We start from the raw sequence: 25540 nt of genomic DNA, 5'->3' as shown, positions 1-25540 counted from the left end.
CCTGATTAGCCAATGAAAAGGGTATCGCCGTACGCCAATTACCATTTTTCTCTTTTATTAGTGTAGATTGATTTCAGAGAGGAAGGAAGGCGGGAGAAAGACAGAAGCATTAATGATAGAAAATCATTGATTGACTGCCTCTTGCACGCCCCCTACTGGGGATCGAGCCGGCAACCCGGTCATGTGCCCTTGGCCAGAATCGAACCTGGGACCCTTCAGTCCACAGTCAGATGCTCTATCCACTGAGCCAAACCAGCTAGGGCCAGAATGGTTTTATTAATGTTAACATCTATATTAACATGAGTTTCTCTCTCTCTCTCTCTCTTTCTCTCTCTCTCTCTCAAGTTTCATATTGTCGAAAAGATAAAGATCAAAGGAAACAGCAGGCAATGTGGCGAGTTCCCTCTGACTTAAAGATGCTAAAAAGACTGAAAACTCAAATGGCTGAAGTTCGATGTATGAAGACTGATGTAAAGAATCCACTTTCAGAAATGAAAAGCAGCAATGCTCCTTCTGGAGACATGCAGACAAGCCTTTTTTCTGCTGACCAGGCAGCTCTGGCTGCATGTGGAACTGAAAACTCTGGCAGATTACAGGATTTGGGAATGGAGCTCTTGGCAAAGTCATCAGTTGCCAGTTGCTACATACGAAACTGTAAGTGAAAATGAGCCTGTTAGTGTCTTTTCTCCACATGTCATTTGGGAAGCTAGAGGACAGGTTATTTTCAGAGTAATAATACTTTAAAATCTCTCTTACAATGAATTGAGACTTCAGATATATACCACCCTTTCTCCTATCTAAAACAGATTATATTTTTGCCCTGGCTGTTGTAGTCAATGGTTAGAGCATCAGCCTGAGCACCAAAGGGTCTCGGATTTGAAATGCAAAGTCACTGATATAGGATTTGCCCTGCATATTTGAAGGCTCGAAGGAAGACCTTATGGCTGAATATGGTGAACACAGTACGGGGGAGAATAATAGGACATAAGCAGAGAGGTAGGCAGGATCTAGCTCAGGTAGGGTTTTTGCTAAGACCTCAATAAAGAGTTTTGTGTTTTATTCTGGTTTTAGGAGGAAGTCTTTAAAGAATAGGTATCAGGGAGTATTTATTATCTGATTTACCTTTTACAAAGATTACTTTGCTTGTTGGGTGGAGAAGGAACTGAAAAGGGTTGAGAGTGGAAATGGAGTCAGTCCTTGTGGTGTCATGACAAAAGCATTTTTGGGGAGCCACATGAGGGCATGAGGTCTGGTGGTAAGATTTATTAGGGTGGAAATAGAAGGCTGCCCCAGGTTCCCAGTGCCTCATCTCTTCCTGTCATGGAAGAAGTCCAGCCAGAAGTTCTGTGCCATGCCTTAGCAATAATAGAATTTTTGTAATGTTTTTCAACTCTATTTAGAAATCCCTTTAGTTTTTTTATTCTCAAGTTTAAAATATGTTGTGTGTTCCAATGAGTAGTTTTATTTTTTTAAAATAATTTTTATTGATTTCAAAGAGGAAGGGGGAGAGAGGGAGAGATAGAGAAAGAAGGAGAGAGAAAGAAAGAAACATTAATGATGAGAATCATTGATTAGCTGCCTCCTGCACGTCCCCCACTAGGGACCAAGCCTGAAACCTGGGCATAAGCCCTGACCAGGAAATAATCCCTCCTGGTTCATAGGTTGATGCTCAACCACTGAGCTGCACTAGCCAGGCTTATTGTTTTACAATAGGAACTGTGAGTGCTCCATTCATGATGGTTTGGGGGTGTAATGGATCTTGTGCATTTTCATGTGAATTTTATAATTGGTTTGTCAGTTTCAGCCATTAGGGGAAAAGAAAGATAGCTAGAGGTTTTATTGGGATTGTGTTGAAATCTGTAGATCAAGTTTGAGAGTACTGCCATATTAACAGTATTAAGTCTCCCAATCAGTGAACACAATATTTTCCTATCTTTTTTTTTTTCTTTCAACAATGTGTGATAGTTTTCAGTGTACAAGTCTTACATTTCTTTACTTAATTTTTTCCTGTTTTCTACTTGATGCTCTTGCAAAGTGGAATTATTTTTTACATTTTAATCTCAGATTGTTGGATTAAAAAACAATTGATTATTGGTCTTATATGGTTCTACCTTGCTGAACCTGTTTATTACCTTTTAATGCATCTGTTCTCTTGAAAAATTTAATTCTTTTTATAGCTTCTTGAGTCTCTGCATGTTAGGCCATTTAGTATCAGTTTTTTCTAATTCATTTTAAGGCCATCCATTTCTGCTAATTACTGATTTAGCCATAAACATCTTAAAGCATTATAATTGTGGTTCATTTCTAGTTAAGCATTTTCTTTTCAAACCAGTAATATTTTATCATTTCCAAGTGTTTACCGATTATATTTTTATTGTTAATACTAGTTTAATTACATGGAGATTAGAGTCTATGTCTGGTATGATTTTTCTTTTGAAGTTTCTGACTTATTTTTTTAGATTTGTAAGTTAACACTGCTCCACAAGCAGCAGAGTAGGAGTGCTTTTGGAATAAAACCCCTAATAAACCAGTTGGGACCAAAGCATCCTCTGTTTTGTTTTGTTTATTTTTGACATAGTAGCTAGAATACCTTTCTTGCATGTTAAGATTAAACCTTTCTCTGACTGCCTAGGTAGTGAGTTTTGTGCTATTTTATCATATTCAGAAATGTTTTTAAATGTCTTTGCAGCCACAAATAAGAAGAGTAATTCACCCAAGCCAGCTCGGTCCAGTATAGCAGGTAGTCTATCACTTCGAAGAGCAGTAGACCCTGGGGAAAATAGCTATTCAAGGGGAGACTGTCAACCTCTGTCTGAAGGTAAATTTGAAGAGTTCAAAATGTAATTTTCATGGGTAGAAGTCTGTTATTCAAAATTGATCTTACATATAGCTTTAGACTCTACCATAATGCTGAAACGTGATTCAAAACCTCCTTGATCTCACAACAGATTAATTAGAGCCATCAGTAAAAAAAAAAATGCAGCCATTAGGTTGCATATTCTGGATGCCTTAATTTTAAACAGTTGGCATCAAAAAGATTATGATATATTTTAAAATTATTTTTGCATTTTCCTGTAGCTTAAAAATGTATGATAAGATCTGCAGTGGAAATCTGAGAGAGAACATTTTGTTTTCCTTTTATCTGAATATCCCCTTCCTTTTCTGTAGTTTCCCCAGGAAGCTCTCAGTCTGGGAGCAGGCACAGTTCTCCCCGAGCCTTGACACATGGCAGTTTTGGTGATATTCTGCCGAAATCTGAAGACCTGCAGAGTCAGGCTTTGGATTCAAATGCTATTGTGGTTGCAGTTATCAATGGCTTACCTGCTGTTGAGAAAAGGAGGAAGATGGTCACCTTGGGGTAAATTAAGTTTTTGTTTATGAAATGAAATAATAGCTTCATAACGAACAAAATAAATTTCTAGTATGTTAATTGGTTAGCAGAGAAAACGTTCATTTGTTGTATTAAAGTGCAACTTTTAAAGTATCAGAAACCTGCCCTGACCAGTGTTGCTCAGTTGCTGCCCCCATACCAAAGGGGCTCTGGTTCAATCCTTAGCCCCAGTTGGGATGCATGCTGGAGGCAACCAATCCATGTGACTTCCTCATATCAGTGTTTCTCTCACTCTCTCTCTCTCTGTCTCATTCTCTTTTCCTCTCCCTCTTTCCTACTCTCTCAAAATCAAAAAAAATATCCTTGGGTGAGGATTTAAATAAATAAAAAAGTATCTAAAACCTTACTTTTTTTTTCTTATTTTATTTTATTTTTTTTAAATATATTTTATTGATTTTTTACAGAGAGGAAGGGAGAGAGACAGAGAGCCAGAAACATCGATGAGAGAGAAACATCGATCAGCTGCCTCCTGCACATCTCCCACTGGGGATGTGCCCGCAACCCAGGCACATGCCCTTGACCGGAACCGAACCTGGGACCCCTCAGTCCGCAGGCCGACACTCTATCCACTGAGCCAAACCGGTTCCGGCTACTTTTTTTTTTTTTTTCAGATCATCAGCATAGTTGGGTTCCTTTATTGTCCTGTTACCGCTGTATTTATAGTCACTTTTTTTTTCTTAATGGGATGATATAGTACCAGAAATTTAGTTTATGTTGGAGCTCATTTTCACTGAAGTTAGGATAATAATAGTGTGAAACCTTATATGACCTCTGCCGTCTGATATTTTTTTGTGTGTGTTAGCCATTTTTTTTTTGCCATCTGTGCCACACTTTTCAAAGACATCTTTGCTGGGCTATATTGTACCTCATAGACCTTTTACACATACTTTGTGTGGAACAAAGCACTTCTGGAAATTTTATTTTAACACTTTTTTATTTCACCTTTCCTCTCCTCTTATGAAAGTGTTGTCAAAATTCATAGTTGGAATTTCCCAAAATGATAATATGTAATAGTCAGCACTTTTATCTATCTCCTAGGAAACATAAGCTCAAACCCCAGCCATGTCAATTAAACTTCCATCCCCTCAAAAGATAGAGTGATTGTCTATGAATGTACCAGATGCGCTTTACATAATATCCATCTGCTGATCTATTTTATGGATATTAAGTACATTTATAATTAAAAAATGGAATGGTTCTACTTTGGAGACTTTGAATTAAATTTAGAGAAATATTTACATCTCTTATGTACTAACTTCATACAGTTTTAAGATCTGGACAATTACCAAACCTAAAAGGATAGCTGGTAGTTTAATTTTCTGTTTTGGCTCAAGTTGAAGCAATGGAAAGGTGTTGTAATCATTGGTGATTAACTTGTCCTCTCCATTAGTTAGCCTGATTTTATACATGTTCCTTTCACTTTGAAGCTACAACTAGCTTTTACATTTTTGATGGAGATATTTATGTCTGCCTTTAAGCCATAAACATTAAATGTATATAAACGTAGACTTTTTTCTAGACTGTAAAATTCTTTATAAGTGACTGCAGCTCTTAACTATAACCCTCATTTTACAGTTAATTGTATCATCAGCTTGGGTCTTCTTTTCATTTCCTGATTTAAAGTAGTGTAAGCAAAAATTTTAAATAATAGTGGTTCAGAAAAGTAAACAAAAGAAAGACTATTAAATGAAAATTTTCCCATTTTTGTCTTCCATCTGCTTAGTTTTCCCATCGCCTGCCCACATACATTCCTGCTGTTAATTTTTTGTATATGACTAGAGGCCTGGTGCACGTACTCGTGCATGGGTGGGGTCCAGCTGGCCCGCTGTGATTGGGGCCGATCTGGCCAGGCTGACTGGGGGGAGCGGCCATGAGTGTTTGACAGTCCGGCCCTGCCCCTTGGTTTAACTCCTGGTCAAGGGGATAATTTGCATATTAGCCTTTTATTATATAGGATGTATGTGTCTTCTCAGTTTTTATGCATATTTAAGCAACTGTGAGTATATAGCTTTTTTAATACAAAAGATGCATTTGTTTTCTTAATAATATTTCTAAAAGGTTTTCCATATTGCTGAGAAAATATTATTTTGGACTTCTGTTTTTTCATTGAAATTTTTCTTGTAGATTCCATGCAGTTAAAAGAAATAATACATAGAATCCTGTATTCCTTAACCAGTTTCTCCTAATGATAACACTGTAAAACTAATACAATATCACAGCCATGATGTTGACACCGATATAGTCCATTTTATAACCTTTGTAGTGAGTCCTCTAGTGAATTTTTAAAAATAAACTTGAGCCCGGCCGATGTGGTTGAGTTTCGACCTATGAAGCAGGAGGTCATGGTTCGATTCTCAGTCAGGGCACATGCCCGGGTTGCAGGCTCGATCCCCAGTGTGGGGCGTGCAGCAGGCAGCCGATCAATGATATTCTCTCATCATTGATGTTTCTATCTCTCCCTCTCCCTTCCTCTCTGAAATCAATAAAAATATATTTTTAAAAAAAAAAACGAACTTGAAATTTACTATTAGACATGAGTGGTATATATCCTCAGTTTCAGGAGAAGAAAATATACAATTATTAGTGAGTAGTTATAGAAAAATATCAAGTTGTTTTCTTCTTCTTTGAGGGCTAATGTTAAAGGAGGTCGTCTGGAAGGAATGCAAATGACTGACTTGGAAAATAATTCTGAAACTGGGGAATTACAGGCTATACTGCCTGAAGGAGCTTCAGCTGCCCCTGAGGAAGGTAAGGAATGACAAGTCATAATTAGGCAGGAGGTGGGAATAATGACCTTTTTGGTGGTGGTGGTGGTGGTGGTGGGGATTGGTTGGTTTAACCCTTTGTATGCCATAGGCAAGTATAGACTCAATGAAATTCAAAATATCGTGGCATGTGGGGATGGTCTCCGTTTTGGATGTGTGGCAGTTAACTGGTTAATTAAAAAGTTATTGAGGCGCCCTTGCCGGTTTGGCTCAGTGCATAGAGCGGTTTGGCTCAGTGGATAGAGTGTCGGTCTGTAGACTGAAGGGTCCCAGGTTTGTAGGTTCTTGGTATTCATCACTTTGTATATTTCTTGCCACTCCCTTCTGGCCTGCATAGTTTCTGTTGAGAAATCAGCTGACAGTCGTATGGGTACTCCCTTGTAGGGAACTGACTTTCTTTCTCTTGCTGCTTTTAAGATTCTCTCTTTGTCTTTTGTTCTTGGCATTTTAATTATGATGTGTCTTGGTGTGGTCCTCTTTGGGTTCCTTTTGTTTGGGGTTCTCTGCACTTTCTGGACTTGTAAGTCTATTTCTTTTACCAGGTAGGGGAAGTTTTCTGTCATTATTTCTTCAAATAGGTTTTCAATATCTTGCCCTCTCTCTTCTTCTGGCACCCCTATAATTCAGATGTTGTTCACTTGAAGTTGTCCCAAAGGCTCCTTACACTATCTTCATATTTTTGGATTCTTTTTCTTTTTGCTTTTCCGGTTGGGTTTTTTTTGCTTCTTCGTATTTCGAATCTTTGACTTGATTCTTGTGATCCTCTAGTCTGCTGTTGGATCTCTGTATGATATTCTTTATTTCAGTCAGTGTATGCTTAATTTCTAGTTGGTCCTTTTTCATATCCTCGAGGGTCTCACTAGATTTCTTGAGGGTCTCACTAAATTTATCAGCGGTTTCTAGAAAATTCTTGAAAAACCTCTTAAGTTTGGTTTTGAACTCTATATCCAGTAGTTTGCTTTCCTCCATTTCTGTCATTTGTGACCTGTTTCTTTGTCTCCGCATTTTGGCTGCTTCATTGTGTTGATAAGGTGGCTTTCTGTGCTAGGTGTCCTATAGGGCCCAGTGGCTCAGCCTCCCCAATCACCTGAGGTGGACACTCTTGTTGCACCCCTTTGTGGGTTGTGTGCACAGTCTTGTAGTTAAGCCTTGATTGTAGTTGGTATCACTGGGAGGAATTGACCTCCAGGCCAATTGGCTGTGAGAATCAGCTGTGTCTATGGTGGGAGAACTTCTGTGCTGAAGACACCCTTATGGGGCAAGACTTGCCTCAGTGGGGCTTTGGTGCTCAGAGTCTGCCCCCTGAGTGTGTCCCTTATGGATCTGAGGAGTTGTAATCTGGATGGTCCCACTCTGACCACTGGGTACACTGGCACTTGGATCTCTAAGGAGGTGCTAATTTAGCCTCTGCCTGAAGCTACCCAGCAGGAGCTACGGAAAGATCTGTAGATTCCTCTTCCTTGTTTGGGGTTTGGAGGTGCCCAGATGAGGCCCATCTGTGAAGCAGTGCAAGCTGCTGTGGGGCCTTGGGCCTTCTTTTGGATGTTCTGGGTCTCTCTGACCCAGCTGCAGTTTGTTAGGTAATTTTAGATTGCAAAGGGCCAGGTCATTCATATGCAAAAGCCTCTGCACACAGCTTGGGTGGGGTGGGGTCTCAGGGAATCAACAGGGCAGAGCAAACAGCTATGGCTGATCCTCAGTCCTGCCCTAAGAGGCCCCGGGTCTCAGTGTCCCTCGGAAATCACTGCAAGCACCTCTGGGAGAAAGCCGCCCTCCAGTTCCGCCCGCTGCCAGACAGTCCAGTTTCTCCCCATATGAGTCTGGGTCCCTGGAGGCTCACCTGGAACTGGAGTTCAGAGCAGGAGCATGTGACTCCCTCCCGATTGAAAAAGACAACTGCATCTTCAGTTGCCAGCCCTTTCCACGTGCGCCTCTGTACCTCTGCACTTTACTTCCGCACCTCCTCTGAGTCTCAGGGTGCTTTTATCTTTCCTTCTAGTTGTAGAATTTCCACTCAGCCAGCCTTCCTGTGGTTCTGGATGATGTCCGTTTTGTCTTTTAGTTGTATTTTTTTTTTAAAATATATTTTATTGATTTTTTACAGAGAGAAAGGGAGAGAGATAGAGAGTCAGAAACATCGATGAGAGAGAAACATCGATCAGCTGCCTCCTGCACATCTCCCACTGGGGATGTGCCCGCAACCCAGGTACATGCCCTCGACCGGAATCGAACCTGGGACCTTTCAGTCCGCAGGCCGATGCTCTATCCACTGAGCCAAACCGGTTCCGGCTTTAGTTGTATTTTTGAAGTGGTTGTGTGAGGCAGCAATTTCAGGTGTTTACCTATGCCGCCATCTTGGTTTCCTCTCAATCCTTCATCTTTTAAAGTGAGTCTTGATTAATGTTTGTACTGCTTTGCTCTTGTAGAAGTATTCCATACTTTAACCATTTTTTTAAAAAAAAAAACCTGCAAATTCATTTTCAGTTACATTTCTATTATTCTACATGTTCTTTCAGGTTCCTCATTCTTTATCTAAAAGTATAGACGACATTTTGTAATTTGGAAGGTGTTTGAAACAGGGCTTATGTGTATTGCCCTTGCTGTGTTCTTTTTATGTTAGCCGAACCACGAGTCAACTTCATTAATATTTGATATTGAAAATTTTAAAAATCTCAGTAAAAATGCCACCTTCCACCTCTGCACTTATTTTAATTTCAGTGATTGATGAGTTGTAGCTAAAAGCATGCATACAGGTGCCAGCACTCTGGCTACCCTGTGAGAGGGCATGTGAGTGGTGGCATTTTCAAGGTTTTCAGTGAAAGAACATTCAACATTTTGGTCTTCCCTCTTAGTTGGTATTCCTGTGGTGTGAGCAGCATTATTTCAGTAGAAGAAATTAAATGGAAAGGATTTTAAAAGTGAAGTGTTGATTGTTAAAACATTAAGAAAGAAATATTATGATTGTTCTTTGTTTAAAGGACCTGTAGTTGTTTATTTGCCTATATTTATATATATGATTATAAACTATAGTGTCTTAAATTACTACAGCATGTACTAGAATTCCTTTTATTAATGCAGCATTTATGACAAATACTTCTAATTTGCCTGACATTGCATATGATGCTGATAATTTCTGAACCTACTAGTTCAGGGTTTCTCTACTGTGGCACTATTGACATTTTGGACCAGATGATCTTTGTTGTAGGAGGCTGCCTTGTGCATTGTAGAATGTTTAGCTGCATCCTGTTTTTACCCACTAGGTTTCAGTACTACCTCCTCCGAGTTGCAGTAACCAAAAATGTTCAGACATTGCTAGATGTCTCCATGGAAGCAGTCATCCCCAGTTGAGAGCCACTGGTTCAGTTGAATGACTCAACCAGGGATGACCACTCCTTGAGAATTACTTGCCTGCCTCACTATCATGGCTCAGTGGTTGAGTGTCGACCTATAAACTAGGAGGTCATGGTTTGATTCCCAGTCAGGGCACATGCCCAGGTTGCAGGCGCAATCCCCAGTGTGAGGCATACAGGAGACAGTCGATCAGTGATTCTCTCTCATCATGTTTCTATCTCTCCCTCTCCCTTCCATTTTGAAATCAATTAAAAATATATATTTTTTTAAATTACTTGCCAGAGTGGTTCCTGATTACAAATGGGAGCAGGTTATAGCTCTCCAGTATACTGGATATACAGGGGTTGGCAAACGTAGGTTTATAGTTGTTCAAAAAGGAAAAATAAGGAATACAAGAATCTACACTAATAAAAGGCAAACATGCAAATTGACCGTACCTTCACTATGTCTTAAGCCACGCCCACCAGCCAGTCAGAGTGACTATATGCAAATTAACCCAACCAAGATGGCAGCTGGTAGCCACAGAGCTGGAGCAAGCAGGCAGCTTGGTTGTCCCTGGCAATGGAGGAAACCAAGCTTCCCTCCCTCCCACCCTGGCCAGCTCTGAGCTCCTCTCAAGGCTACAAAGTTTCAATTATAGAAAGTAAATAAATCCCAGAATAAAAAAGAAAAAGAAAAAAAGGAGAGGCTGGAAGCTTCCGTCGCCGGGGGGATTGGCCAGCCTGAAAATAGCCATCAGTCCCTCACCCAGGCTGGCCAAACCTCCATTGAGTGAGGGTCCCCACTGGGGGAGGCTTGACCAGCCTGCAAACAGCCCTCAGCCCCTCACCGAGGCTGGCCAGGCACCCCAGTGGGGACCCCCACCATGAAGGGGGTGTGACCAGGCTGCAAACAGCCATCAGCCCCTCACCCAGGCTGACCAGGCACCCCAGTGGGGACCCCCACCCTGAAGGGGGTGTGACCAGCCTGCAAACATCCATCAGCTCCTCACCCAGGCTGGCCAGGCACCCCAACGGGACCCCCACCCTGATCCGGGACACCCTTCAGGGCAAACCAGCCAGCCCCCACCCATGCACCAGGCCTCTATCCTATATAATAAAAGGGTAATATACAAACTGAGCCTAACAGCAGAACAATTGGGAATGACTGGTCACTATGACACACACTGACCACCAGGGGCAGACTCTCAATGCAGGAGCTGCCCGCTGGTGGTCAGTGCGCTCCCATGGGGAGTTCTGCTCAGCCACAAGCCAGGCTGATGGCTGCCAGTACAGCGGTGGTGGTGGGAGCCTCCCGCCTCCTCAGCAGCACTAAGGATGTCTGACTGCAGCTTAGGCCTGCTCCCGCTGGCAAGTGGACATCCCCCGAGGGCTCCCGGGCTGCCAGAGGTATGTCTGATTTCCAGCTTAGGCCCAATCCCCCGGTGAGCGGGCCTAAGCCAGCAGGTGGTCATCCCCCGAGGGGTCCCAGACTGCGAGAGGGCACGGGCCGGGCTGAGGGGACCCCTCCCCCCCCCCAGTGCACAAATTTTTGTGCACCGGGCCTCTAGTTAATAATAATACAAGAAAATTCCATGTTTTGCATACTCACAACTGTAAATCTACTTTTCCTCACCCCTATGTGTGTGGGTGGTGGGAGGGAGGCAAGGAGAGCAATTGAAACAACTGCGTCAGTTTCAAAGAATCCGGTTAATAGCCTATCCTATATAATAAAGAGGTAATATGCAAATTAACCCTCACATCCTCACAAGATGGCTGCCTATGAATGACCAGGTCGGCAGGGGGGTTAGTGAGGGATGACCAAACGACTGGACAAGCAGGCTGCATGGGGCAACCAGGCTGGCAGGGATGGGGAGAGGCAGTTGAGGCTGACCAGGCCAGCAGGGGGAGGCACTTAGGGGCGACCAGGCTGGCAGAGGGGGGCAGTTGGGGGTGACCAGGCCAGCAGGGGGGGCCAGTTAGGGGGGACCAGGCAGGCAGGCAGGCAGGTGAGCGATTAGGAGCCAATGGTCCAGGATTGTGAGAAGGGATGTATGACCAAGGGGTCCCGGATTGGAAAGGGTGCAGGCTGACCTGAGGGGACCCCGACCCTCTCCCTCTGGGGACCCTTGCACGAATTTCGTGCACCGGGCCTTTAGTTATAATATAAAATGATGAGTGGTTTGGCTCAGTGGATAGAGTATCAGCCTGTGGACTGAAGGGTCCTGGGTTTGATTCCAGTCAAGGGCACATGCCCAGGTTGTGGGCTCGATCCCCAGTATCAGGTGTGCAGGAGGCAGCCAATCAATGATTCTCATTTATTGATGTTTCTATGTCTTTCTTCCTCTACCTTCCTCTCTGAAATCAATAAAAATATATTTAAAAAAAAAAAAAAAAAAAAGATGCCGAAACCGGTTTGGCTCAGTGGATAGAGCGTCGGCCTGCGGACTGAAAGGTCCCAGGTTCAATTCCGGTCAAGGGCATGTACCTGGGTTGTGGGCATATCCCCAGTAGGATATGTGCAGGAGGCAGCTGATCGATGTTTCTCTCTCATCGATGTTTCTAACTCTCTATCTCTCTCCCTTCCTCTCTGTAAAAAATCAAAAAAAAAAAAAATGAGTGCTGTAATAGGGTCTATAGGGAGCTTAAAGAACAAATATGTAATAATAAAAATAATTGGTAATATTTACTAAGTAGTCAGTGTTACTCAGTAACACATTTTCTTTTATGTAAGGAATCTTATGATATAAAGCACCTAAAACTCAGTAAGAAAAGTTGTTGTTAACGTGCAGATCAACAGTGCCCCAGAAGGACACCCTTGCATTTGTCAGTTTACCGCTAGTGTCTCAGGATAGGCAGTGAGAAGGAGACTGTGATGAGGCTGGGAGGAGGGAGCACAGTGGACAAAAGGAGCTCCTGTCTTTTGGAATTTGCTTTGTTTGTGAGAGGGGAATGGGGCCTTACTGCTGTGAGTATTTTATCATCGGCAGGAGCCTATTCTCAAAAAACCTTTATTTTTCACACTGGTAAACCTTGGTGGAAAGTTCAGTGTGTTTCTCTTGTATCCATGCTTAAGAACAACAAGGCTCTATTGGAGCCAAATACCTAAGAGAAAATTTTCTGTGTCAGTTCACTGTGGGTTGGCTCTCTCTTTTTTTCTTCCTCCACTGCCACCTTTTCTCCCCATCTCACTTTCTCAAGCTGTCTAAAGAAGCTTTAAAAAAAAAAAGTATTATTTGTATTTACTAGGTAAGAATTTGGGAGTACCGAAGTGGTCTCTTAAAGTTCTTGAGTGTCAGTAAAATTTGACTTTTCTTACACGTGACATGTATCAACCAGCCTTTTCTTTCTAACCTGGACCATATGAGAAAAGCTTGTAGTAATTTATGCTTAATGGCTTAATGCTGAAAAGCTTGACTCTCCCCTTCTTTCCCCCAGTTGATACCCTACAGCGGGGTTGGGGAACTTCCGCCCCACGGGCTGTATGAGGCTTGTGAAATCATTTGGTCTGGTCCTGCCAGGGCATTAGGGGTGAGTTAATTAAATGTTTGACCAAATATAGCAGGCTGATTTTTAAGTTGATTATTTTGTATGGCCCTTGAATGATGTTATAAATATCCAAATGGCCCTAGCAGAATAAGGGTGCCTCACCCCTGCTCTACAGGATACCTGTGTCTAAAACTGGAAACCGTGCTCTGCTTAAGTTCCTATAAAGTAGCACAGATAGATCCCTTTCCGTGAAGACATGGTATCAAAACACCCATTCCAGAGCAGAGCTGTGGCACACTTGGTACAGACCGCACTGGCAGCCTATCTAAGGGGAATACAAAGCGATGCTCCAAAATCAATATTTTGGAATATTGATTAAGAACCTTTAACATATTACAAAATCTCAAACTAGCTTGCTTAAACAGTATGAAAGATTTACTCTTATAATAACAAGAAGTTTCGCCTAATTCTGATAAGGCAGTTTAAGGGTTGGAAAATTTAGCCACTCACTGTCAAATTTTATTCTGCCACTCAGTGAGTTGGCTCAGCTCCCCTCAGGATGACAAGTTGGTTGCTGCAGTTCTAAGTTTTATATAGAGTCAACACATTGTGGGAGTAAGGAAGGATTATTTCTGTGTGTCTCTATCAACAAGGAAAGCCTTTCTCAGAGGACCTCAACAACATCCTAATTTCCTCTTATATCTCAATCACTGGCAAGAAAAGGAAACTTGGCAAAGTTTAAACATTTGGTTCCCTCTGTGGCCCATTTTACATGGTAATGTGAAACAATATTGGGGTTCTGTTAGAAAGGAAGAAGACGGGTGAAGCATAAGTTTTTGGTATACCAAGTGGTTAATGTATTTTCCAAGCATCAGAAATTTGAGCGCCCGTTAGAGGAGTTACAACTCGAAAGTTGGCTTTGGACAGACAGTACTGTGCATAAGGGTGCTCAAAAAGTGTGGTAGGCGCTTGATGTAGAAATACCCTATTTCAAATTTTTTCCACACTAACATCTCTAAAACATTTTATGTTTAATGGTACCTTATTATTACTATCAGTTACAGCCAGTTGCGTGAAAACCTGTTGACACCTTTCTAGTGAGATCAAGAAAGGTCCAGTACTCAAATTTCTTAGAGTAGATGAAACATCACTAGTTTGCTTTAATTATTACTGCTTAATGTAGTATATGGGGCAAGGCATAGCAGATAGCTTGAGGCCTGTTGCTGCATAGAGGCTAGTCTCATTTCAAAAAAATGAAAATATTTGAAAGTGTTTGCTCTCTCTCAGTTACTGATGGTAATAAGTTGTACAGGACCTTTTGACCTAGTAGTCCAGCTATTAAATGCTAGAGGTCAAGAGACTAATTTTAATTTGTCTTTCTCGTTATATTTACAAAGCTAGGGCACTTCCACATCTTAAGACTTGATAAGAGACCAGTAGTAGTTTTTTCATGCAGTATTTCTTGGAAAAATGTATGTTTTCCTGAATCCTGAGAAAAATGATTCAAATAAAAAAATGAAAAGTTACTCTAATTCTCCTGTTAGAATTCATCTTAACAATCAATACAGAAACATGACTGGTTTGAAGAAATCCAATTACAGCAAGTTGAAAGTAGAAACTGAAAATGTTGATACCTGGAATCAAAGGTTAAGATAAACAGGAGAACCTGGGAAAGAAGTGATCACAAGCAAATCAGTTCTGGTTAATATAGCTTTGTCATTTTATAAGTGTGCATGGCCTTGTCAGCTGCTGTGTAAATATTCATGGGTTTATACTATACAGGAATCTTATGAGTAGTGTTATAAGAAATAGGTGTTTGGGAAACAAAATAATTGTTTTAATTGGCATTTTCCACCTAAGATTCTATATGCAGTACTATAAACCTTGCTAAAAGTTCTAAACGTTACATTATTTGAATACTATCCAGGAATATTCACTGTAGCCTACGGTTCTTAGAAGTACTACAAATTAAACAGTTTTTTAAATAAAGAGTTTGAAAAATGTTGTAATGTTGTAAGTATTTAAAGAATAAGTTATGTTTTGGGGAATTCCAGAGAATTTCAGGTGGTGCATCCTGAAGGTTATTATCTATTAGAAATTCTGAAACACCAGTTCCAAGAGGTAAAATTTGTGCCTAAATTTCAAGAACTGGGTTTTATTGTTTTCAGAACAGTTCCAGGAAAGGCCACAAGGTGGTGGTGGTGTTGCTTCATGGAAGTGGTGGTTTGGTCTCTAAACAGTCACTGTTCACTTTCTAGAGCAGGAAGTAATTTTTTTCTCTCCTTTTCTTTGCTAAAGAGATTTCAGCCCAGCCAGTGTAGCTCAGTGATTAAGTGTTGTTGACCTATGAACCAGGAGGTCACGGTTGGATTCTAGGTCGGGGCACATGCTGGGGTTACGGACTTCATCCTGATGGGGGAGCACACAGGTGTCAGCTGATCGATGATTCTCTCTCATCATCGATGTTTCTCTCTCTTCCACTCTCTGAAATCAATAAAAACATTTTAAAAAATAAATCAATAAAGACATACTTTAAAAACGAGATTTCAGAGATATCCATACATTGCCTGTGTCTTCTAAATAGTTAAGGGAGAAATAATCAACACTAATAAAAGAGAAAAATGGTAATTGGCGTACGAGCTACCCTTTTCATTGGCTAATCAGGGCTATATGCAAATTAACTGCCAACTAAGATTGGCAGTTAAATGCCAACAAGATGGCAGTTAATTTGCATATGTAGGCACAATGCAGGGAGGCGAAAGGGAAAGCAGGAAGAAGCCCCCTGCCACTGACAGTGATCGGAAACCCAGGGGGGAGCTAAGAGCTGGGGGGCAGGGCAAAGGCGGCCCTGGGGCCCTGCCCCGCAGCCATGATCAGAGAATCAGGTGCCTTTTCCGCCCTGGCCAGTGATAGCAGGAAGTAGGGGTGGAGCCAGCGATGGGAGCTGGGCACGGTCGAAGCTGGCAGTCCCAGGAGCTAGGGGTCCCTTGCCTGGGCCTAAAGCGAAGCCCACGATCGTGGGGCCGCTGCAGCTGCGGGTCCCCGCTGCCCGGGCCGGACGCCTCAGCCAGAGGCGTCAGGCCTGGGCAAGGGGCCGATCCTGCGATTGGAGGGTGATGGGGGTCAACGCCTGAGGGCTCCCAGTATGTGAGAGGGGGCAGGCTTGGCTGAGGGACACTCCCCCCCGCCCCACACCCAGTGCACGAATTTCGTGCACCGGGCCCCTAGTATTATTATAATAAAAGCTTAATATGCTAATTAGACCTGCCTTCGAGCCAGGGCTGCGAGAGGGAAGTTGGTGTAGGCAGCCAGGATGAAAGCATGCCTACTCTTGCACAGATTTTGTGCATCGGGCCTCTAGTACTACATAAACTCTTCTTGAAAACAGAAGGGGAAGAGTTCACCAGTGAAGCCATCTATAGCTACAGTTTTCTTTGTTGGAAGGTGGTTTTTTGTTGTTTTTGGTTGTTTGCTTTTTACTGCAAATTGTATTTCTTTAGTAGTTAAAATACCCATTCAGCTTATCTATATTTTTATCTGAATGAACTTTGGTAGTTTGTGTCTGAATCAAAGAATTTGTCCTTTCCATCCATGTTCTTGATTTCATGCACATTAAGTTGTTTCTATTCGCTTATTCTCCTTTTAATGTCTGTAGGATCTGTAGTGATGTCCCCTCTTCTATTCCTGATACTGGATTTTGTTTGCTATTTTTAAAGTCTCTTTAGAAGCTTTTTCAATTACTTTTCTGATAATTTTATTTCTGTTCTTTATTTTTCTCCCTTTGGGTTTATGTGTTCCCTTTTCTAGTTTCTTAAAGTGGGCACTTTGATCATTAATTTGAGATCTTTTTCTCTTTTCTAATAAAAGCCGTTAATGCTGTAACTTTCCCTTTAAACACTGCTATAGCCACATTCCAGAGCTCTTGGTAGTTATATTTTAATTTTCATTCTATTCAGAATATTTTTCATTAATCCTGGGAAATTCACAGCCACTTTCTCCTAATATATTATCCCTCTTCTTTGTTATTTTTGCTATCTCTGTGGCAGTATGTTTGAAACACTCCCTTTTATCCCCTTGTTTCTTAAACCTCTGTTTTATAATTTTCATCTCATTTTTCTTTGGTGTATGGGTAATGTCCTCAGTTCTGTCTTTAAGCTTGCAACCTGTTTTCAACTTTCTAAATTCATCTATTAATATTTTAATTTTAAAATGACTATATCTTTCATTTCTAGAAGTACTTAGTAATTTAAAAAGTATCCTTTTGTTTTCCACATTAGTCTTTTACAAGTTATTTCATGATAGTGAAAGATTCATGGTATTCTGTCTGTATATCTGCTTGACTCTTCAGGTGGATTGTAATGTTGTAATCCACATTGTTTGTTTGTTTTGTAAATTTTGATTGGAACACAACTTTTTGAGACTCCCAACCCTACCCTTCAAGAATTCTTTATTTTCTTTTTTCTATGATAATTTTGTACCTGGATTGTGGAATCATTCCTCCAGAGAGGTTTTTAACAAGTTTCAAGAGTGTTCATGAGAATTTTTATATCTACTTTGAAGTTCTTTGTTAGATAATTTCAACATCTCTGTCATCTCAGCATTGATGTTTGTTGATTATCTTTTTCTGGTTCTTCATTTGCTGAGGTAATTTTGGATTGTATCCTGGGCATTTTTAATATGATTTTATGAGACTCAGAGTCTTGTTTAAATCTGCCAATTTGGTGGTACTTCAAATTCTGGTCTACACCAATATGCTTGTTTCTGTTTACTTTTCAGAGTCCTTAAATAGCGGCTTCATGCATTCTGTCCACATTTATAGTTCCATTCAGTGGGAAAGACTGGATGGGATGTGCTTACTCCCTTTACCTAGAGCCTTCCCTTCAAAGGATTTTGCATTTGCTTTGTTCAAATAACCCTAGCTGCTAGCCAATTTTTACAATTTTTATGTTAATTTCCTTATCTTTGAACCTTAACTTTAAATCCCAAACCTAAGTTGTATAAGTACACAGGCTTTAGTTTGAATTCTTATATGAACTGAGCCTAGAAAAACAGACAAAATTCCCTGCTGTCTTTCTATGCCAGTCGGCAGAGTTTTAGTCTCAGCATCGACTCCCTTCTGTGGTAGGTCCAAAGATTTTTTTTTTTCCCGATCCCCAAGGGAGTGTGAAAGACCTTCATGTTACACCCTCTGGACAACTGTGATGCTGGACCCACTGGTCTCCCTTCTCCTGTTCCTTTTGGCAGCTGTGGCTTTTTCACTTCTTTCTTTTAAATGTGGCTCTTAGTTAAAATAATATTTTAAGGTTACTTTTTTTCCACCATTTATAAGGGTGTGTAGCAGATAGATTTTCAGATTTTCTTGATCACTATCTTCTTGTAATAGAAATACTTTCTATAGACTTTTTCTCTTAAAAATCAGCTGAAGTACACAAATACAAAATTGGAGGCCCAAATGGGATAGTAACTCATTTATTGCTAGAATTACTGGAATTTTTTAAAACATGCATATACAGATAAATGTGTATTTTGTTTACGTAACATGTTTATATGTTTTAGGCTAGAAACAATTATATGTATGTCCAGTCGGGATTGAGAGTTACTATTATCGTTTATGATTCTAGAAAATACAGTGTGACTTCAGAAAAAAAATTCTCAGTATAATGACATTAATACTGGTTTCAAATTCAGGTACTGTGGAAAGGGTAATTTTAATCTTTGAGGACAAAAATAAGACCACTGCTCTAATAATTAGAACTGAGGTTTGTGTGGTTGGTTTTCCTTGTTTTGTGTGGTGTCTTATATTGTCTTGGCATTCAATGTAAAATTCAGTGGGAATCACAGTTTAGTTGTAAGATTTCCTCTGCCTTTCACATGAAGTGGCTGCTTGTCAGAGACATGTTCTTCCCTTCTTTCCTGGCAGGAATGAGTAGCGACAGTGATGTGGAATGTGACACCGAGAACGAGGAGCAGGAAGAGCACACCAGCCTGGGCGGATTCAACGACTCTTTCACAGCACAGCCCCCGGATGAAGGTGCAGAGCCTGGTGTCACTTCACAGAGATGAATAAAGCCAATTCTGCTGCTGCTGCTGCTGCTGCTGCTGCTGCTTTGCTTCTCTTCTACTTCTGCTTCTCTTTCTGTTTTAATTATTGTCATTTATGAGACAATACTAATATATATGGGGTAAACTAAATGGTGAGAACTGAAGAAAATTAGTAGGTAATATTTGGCTGGTCAGACACCTAATGGGTGCTACTTACTGAGTGAAGCAGGGGTCGGGAACCTGCTCCAGTGTAGCCTGTGGTCCTTTAAGAATAGCTTTTCTGTTGTAAAGTTATAAAACAGAGTCCATTTGTGGCCTGTGGTACCTACGTACTAGTATTTACTCTCTGCCCATTTGTAGTAGATGTTTGCCAGCCCCTAGGGAGGTTTCAGATGTTTGACTTTTTTCTTTTTAAAAATATTTATAGCCTAGAACTTTTTCTGATTTTTCTAGACATGCAGATAATGGAATCATAAGTTATTATTCCCTCTTCCCCCCAAAAATGTCTTAGGAAAAAAACTCACTGAGAGAAACACATTGTTAATATTTTTGGTTTGTTTGAGGTATTAAACATGTTTTGTGTATATACACATGTATGTATTGCAAAATGATTGCCACAGTAAGTTTAGTTAACATCTATCACCCACTGTTAATTTTATCCAGAGACCTTAATGATCAATCTGAGCATTCAGAAGAATTCCTGGGATGCGAATGTTGCCAGGCTTGTGCTAATTGTCAGCTTTATAGTTTACGTATTTCCCTCATGTCCTATCTAGTGTCTAATAGAGAGCCATGCATTTGATGATTTTTAAGTATTAAAACACTTTTAGTAGTTTTTTCTCCTTCCAAAAGAAGCAGCCAACGTTTGGCAAGTTTTTGAATGCTGGTAGGTGTTTGTTGTGATGTTTGTATGTGCAGTTGAATTGGCTTTACGATACATTTTACATTTATACAGTCTTCAGAGTGTACGTCACCACTTCCTGTTCCTTCTCCAGCTGCCCCCACAGTGTCCCTGGAGGACAAAGTGAGGCAATGCCTTTCATTTTCTAACTGTGGATATCTATTGCACCTTTCTTTTCTCCTTTATTTCCCCTTGTGTTTGCTTGCACCTGACTCAGGTCACAAATTCCCTAAAGACAGCTTTGTTCACAACCCAGCAAGTCTTTATTGCTTAAATACCATACTTGGTAAGATCATATAAAGACATGCAAAAAAATACTGGTCATTAGAAAATGTAATGTTTTTCTTTTCTTTTTTATCTTAGATACACATTCCAGTTTTCCTGATGGTGAACAAATAGGCCTTGAAGATCTCAGCTTCAATACTGAAGACAACAGTGGAAGGTAATTTTCAAACCAAGAGAACTGACTTGCAAGCTATCTTGACCCTGAAATTTGCTGTAGTTGGTGCTCAAATTGTCATCTATCAGATTTTGTCTAATTTTTTTTCATCATATCTACCTGAAATGATAATTATGAAACTGTAGAAAGTAGCACAATTCTACTAGAAGACTTTAGTACACAGGAAAAAAAGTGTGGGAAGAATTCTGTGTGATGTAGTAAATAAACATGTCGTCCTTAATTAATTTAGTAAAGTAGTATATTCTTAAAGAGCAGTTTGTCGACTACAACAGAAGAGCAAGTAACTACCGAAAAATGTCCCCAGAGACGTGCATGTGCTCAGTGATGCTCGCTACTGGTTCTGTCCTGTTTTTGGCTAGATGCTCAGTTGTGTTTAAGTGACTGGCTTTTGGGTTTTAATCAGTGTATAGTTTCATTAGTGCCTGTAGATTAGTGAACAGAAAAATTACTTCTGTGTAGATTCTGTCCCGTAGATACTTTATTATGTGAATGACTGAAGTAACACTACACTAACTAAAGTTAACTTATTTATCTTTTCGTGTGTTTATTCAAGTGCAGGCACACTGATCAATGGCTCATAATCTTTCTATTGTGTGACTTTTACAAGTGTATTTTTACTAGTAAATAAGTTAATGTGGATTGGTTATATTCCTGGTTACATGAACGCGTATAAGATCATTTAAAGTATCTCATTTTTTTTTGCCTCTAAAGTACAAGTATTTAATGTCCTCTTGTTCTCCTTTTTTTCATTAGTTGGACATTGATTTCAATGTCAGGGACATTTTAAGAAATACAAATTGCAGGTTTGCATGAAACTGTGGTATAGGTTTCTTTCATACTTGCAATGAGCCCAAAGTAGTTGCCAAACTTTTGCCATTGTGCTCCTGCATTTGTGTTTGAGCTGCTAGACTGTTGGTGAAAATTACACTGAAAGTTGACTGAGACTATTGAAAAAGCATGAATATATATACATGTGAGAGGCATCTCATCTGCTTATATTTTACTTAATATTCACTTTTCCATGTCTAATGTGTTGCCGGTTGCTATGATTCATGGTTTGCTTTTGTTCAAAACAGTTTGCTCTTTTTGTTAATAAAATGAACTTGAGAAAATATTATGCCTCTGCAATTTATTAGAAGTGGGACAGGAAGCCTCCTTTTTTATTTTTTCTATTTATATTGCCTGCATATTATAGAGGCTGTTGAGCTCTGTAGACTGTTAGTAAATGCATGGGAAGTTAAGAGACTTATTTATAATGTCCTTAATATGTATGGTTACCTTTTCTCTTTAAAAGTTAATTGAAAATATTTAAGAACTATCATCTTAGGAAAAGTAAAAATTTAGCACTTGTTTACTAACATGTTAATTGGCATGCTATTGTATAATTATTATGTAGTTTGTCATGCAGTGATCTAACATTTTCTATTAGATAGAAATGTGCTCATGGTCATTACATTTTGATGAGATCATATTTTTAATCCAGCTTTTTCTTATCTCTAACTACATTGTAATAGATGAAAATATAATGTAAGAATTTTGCACCTTTAGTGTTGAGAGCAAACCATTGTGAAAAATGAGGTTTTTTTAAAAAAATAAATCCATAAACATAAGTGATTGACACTTTGAATCTCTCACTGTTGCCTAGCCATTTCTTGACCTATGTAGTTTTGATATAGAACGGAGTGCTTTTCCATATGCCTTTGTAATTCTATTTCTTTTCAAAATATGTGAAACTGCATGTGTTTAAGAAATAAGAGAAGCCTGGGAATAGATTCTTCACTTGGGGAAATTTACTTGTAAGAGCTTCTTAGCATGAGTGATTTAGCCATGCGATTTTCTTGGGTCATTAATCTATATACGGTAGTATCCCCTTATCCACAGTTTTGTGTTCCATGATTTCAGTTACCTATGATCCAAAAATATTAAATGGAACATTCCAGATAGAAACATACATTTTAAATTGTGCGCTGTTTTGTAGCGTGATAAAATCTGGTACCATCCTGCTTTGTGTTGCACCAGCAAGAATTGAGCCCATAGGAAGACTTAAGCAAGGGGTCCCCTGAAATGAGTGGCATCAAGTAGATTCAGGAATAGGTTTGGACTGAAAAATAGAAGAATTACTGGAGAGTGTTAATATAATTATTCTATGTTATTGTTGTTAATCTCTTAATCTGCCTAATTTATAAATGAAACTTTAGCATAGATATGTACATGTAGGAACATAGTTTGTAATCATACTAGAGGCCCAGTGCACAAAATTCCTGCACGGGTGTGGTCCCTAGGCCTGGCCGACGATCGAAGTGTGAGCGTCTGGCATGGAAGGGCAAGTCCCAGCTGACCTCTGGGCCATGGGCAGCACCTGGGCTCCCATGCGCTCCCCTCCGCCTGAGTCACAGTACCCAAGTCCCCACACGGAGATGCGGTGAGCACAGCCAGGGTGCAGCATGGGCCTCTGGGCTGCCCAGTGGCGCCACATGGAAGCTAGGCAGGCAGCATGCTCCCTCAGCCTCGCAGACCAGCTCCTGCGTGAACCGGCTCCTGCGGTCCTGGCAGCTGCGGCCCAGCTCACCCGGAAGATGTGGCGCGAGTGCGGGGCGGGCTCCTCACGGGCGCCCAGCACCTGAGTGCAGTGGGGGGTGGCATGCGAGCCCTGGCGTCCTGGGGGAGGATAGGAGGGGGAGTGAGAGCAAGCTCGGGCAGACATCTCGCATTTTCACCGCACCTCTATCCCCATCACCCCCGCCCCCAGGTAGCTGGCGAGAGGTCACAGCTCGACACTGACGCCTGCCATGTTCCGCGCCTCCCCCTGGTGGTCAGCACACATAATAGCGAGCGGTTGAACTCCCGGTCTCTTGGTCGAACCACCACCAGAGGGGACAATTTGCATATTAGGCTTTTATTATATAGGAAGTGTTCTTAAATTTTGCTCTTATTTTTCATGACCTTGAGGTTTTTAAAATCATTGAATTCCCCAAATTTCATAGTGATACTTAGATCACAGTACACTTGGATCTCAAGTATTTTTTTTTTTTTTTTGGCTTTTCTTATCCTCTCAGGTTACTATGTATAAAAGCAGTCAGGAGTGCTACCCTTATTTTAGATGAATGGAGAATTAGTTGAAACCCTTTTAAATTGGTGGAGTTTGAGTTCACTATGTCAGCAAGACTATTTTTGGTTATTAATGGCTATAGGAAAATTAGGAGGTATTGTTATGCTTGCACAATAATTTTGTACGGGAAATTATTTGAACTTAATTGGTATATTATCTTCTGTGTTCAAGGAACCTAACGCATTTATAGCATATTCTGACTCCATGTTTAACAATAAAATCTATCCCTTCAAAAAAACTAAGCTTCTAAAGAAATATTAACTATCCTCCTAGTAAAAAAAAACCTCCATTTTTGTAATTAAAGTTGACAACAAGTTTCACCAAAAAAGAAAAACAAATTTGTAAGTACCTAAAGCAGGGATGGGGAACATCTGGCCCACAGGCCATATAAGGCCTGTGAAATCATTTGGTCTGACCCTGCCAAGGCATTAGAAGTGAGTTGGCCAAATATAGCAGGCTAATTTTTAAGTTGATAATTTTGTATGGCTCACGAATGATGCTGTAAATATTCAAATGGCCCTTGGCAGAAACAAGGTTCCCCACCCTTGAACTAAAAGATGAGCTCAGTCCAGCAGGGCCTCAGATAACATCATTTTGTTCGATGGCATAGGGACTAACATAGGGACTCGACTTTTGAGTATATGGTTAGCCTGTGCTAAAATTTGTTTCGTGTTTTTTTTAAAATATATTTTATTGATTTTTTGTTTTTTTGTTTTTTTTACAGAGGAAGGGAGAGGGATAGAGAGCCAGAAACATCGATGAGAGAGAAACATTGATCAGCTGCCTTCTGCACACCCCCTTCTGGGGATGTGCCCGCAACCAAGGTACATGCCCTTGACCGGAATCGAACCTGGGACCCGAGTCCACAGGCTGATGCTCCATCCACTGAGCCAAACCAGTTAGGGCAAATTTGTTTCATTTTATGTTGTTTTGCTTAATGTTGCAGAACCTACTGATGATGTTAAATAAAAACTTACTGTACTCAAAAGCATTCTCCTATGATGAAGAAAATCATGCCTGTTTTCTTGGGTTCCATCTCACCTCAACTAATGTTTGTGAATTATGAAATAGCAAGAAATATGCAGAATATATATACACATTCACACAATCCATTGAGGAAAATGTCTGGGATTCAATTAGCAAGTTTCTACCTAGCATTCTTTCAAGGGGGAGACAAACAGCTATCTTTGGGCCAAGTCCCTACCACTGTCTGTTTTTGTAAATAAAGTTTATTGGACCATAGCCACATCCATTCATCTACAGATTGTCAATAGCTGCTTTTCCCTGCGAAGACAGAGTTGAGTAGCTGCTAACAAAACCTGATTCCCAGAGTCTAAAATACTTACTTTCACCTCTTTAAGAGATAGTTTGCTGACTTCTGTTCTGTCATTAGAATTTATGGGAGTATCACTTTTTCTCAATATAGAGAAGATAGGGGAATGCTTAAGTTTAAGAAAGCATGATTTTTAAGTCAAAAAAAGATTGAACATTTAATTAGTTATTTGTGCTTAGTTTTGTGGATACAGGACGATGGCTAGGCAGCTGCTATCCCATCATTCTAGAATCATAAACCTACAGATCAAAAAATTTCTTCAAAGATGAAGTACCTGTTAGCTTTTAGTAGTGGGATCTTTGGGAAATGTGATTCCTTCCCTTGTTTCTAGCCGTGTTACATACTAAGTCTGCATCCAAGTCCCCAGTGGTGCCAGGCACCCTCATGCTTTCCCTCTTTGATGTGGTATGCCTGCTTTGGCTGTGCTAAAGTTTAGATAGCAATGAGGGAAGATACCAGTTCTTTTCCCCTCTCCCCATTGGTTGTTCTTGTTCTGGTCTGCAAAAGATCTGGTACAAATGAGATTTCTCCCATTTTCCCAGGTATAGCTGTCATCACCCACAATCGCTATAAGGAACCAATTTCTAATCCGTTGCTCCACTCTGTACCATTACAGAGTCCCCACCTTTAAAAAAAAAAAGTTCCCTCTTTTGCTGAAGAACATAATTTGTCTTAGTCTTTGCTTCCACCATCACCTTGCTCAGTATTTAATATTTTTATC

The 25540-nt window shown here is 40.4% G+C and overlaps 1 protein-coding gene across 6 annotated transcripts in view; it reads left to right on the top strand.

Moving 5' to 3' along the window:
* Positions 1-25540, top strand: part of TRIM37 (tripartite motif containing 37) — a 162652-nt gene that overhangs the window by 55856 nt on the left and 81256 nt on the right. For 5 of the 6 annotated variants that reach the window (XM_059669638.1, XM_059669642.1, XM_059669637.1 and 2 more), the window contains exons 19-24: positions 346-654; positions 2690-2818; positions 3169-3358; positions 6021-6139; positions 18895-19005; positions 20281-20359. In XM_059669638.1, the coding sequence (XP_059525621.1) occupies positions 346-654; positions 2690-2818; positions 3169-3358; positions 6021-6139; positions 18895-19005; positions 20281-20359 (937 nt within the window). Of the gene's footprint in view, positions 1-345; positions 655-2689; positions 2819-3168; positions 3359-6020; positions 6140-18894; positions 19006-20280; positions 20364-25540 lie in introns of those variants that run through there. The other variant, XR_009449184.1, reaches the window with a different exon arrangement.

Source organism: Myotis daubentonii, chromosome 16 (genome assembly GCF_963259705.1).
Source record: "Myotis daubentonii chromosome 16, mMyoDau2.1, whole genome shotgun sequence".
In the NCBI taxonomy this organism is placed as follows: Eukaryota; Metazoa; Chordata; class Mammalia; order Chiroptera; family Vespertilionidae; genus Myotis; species Myotis daubentonii.
The sequence above is the reverse complement of the archived record's forward strand: the minus strand, read 5'-3'. Positions and strand labels throughout refer to the sequence as shown.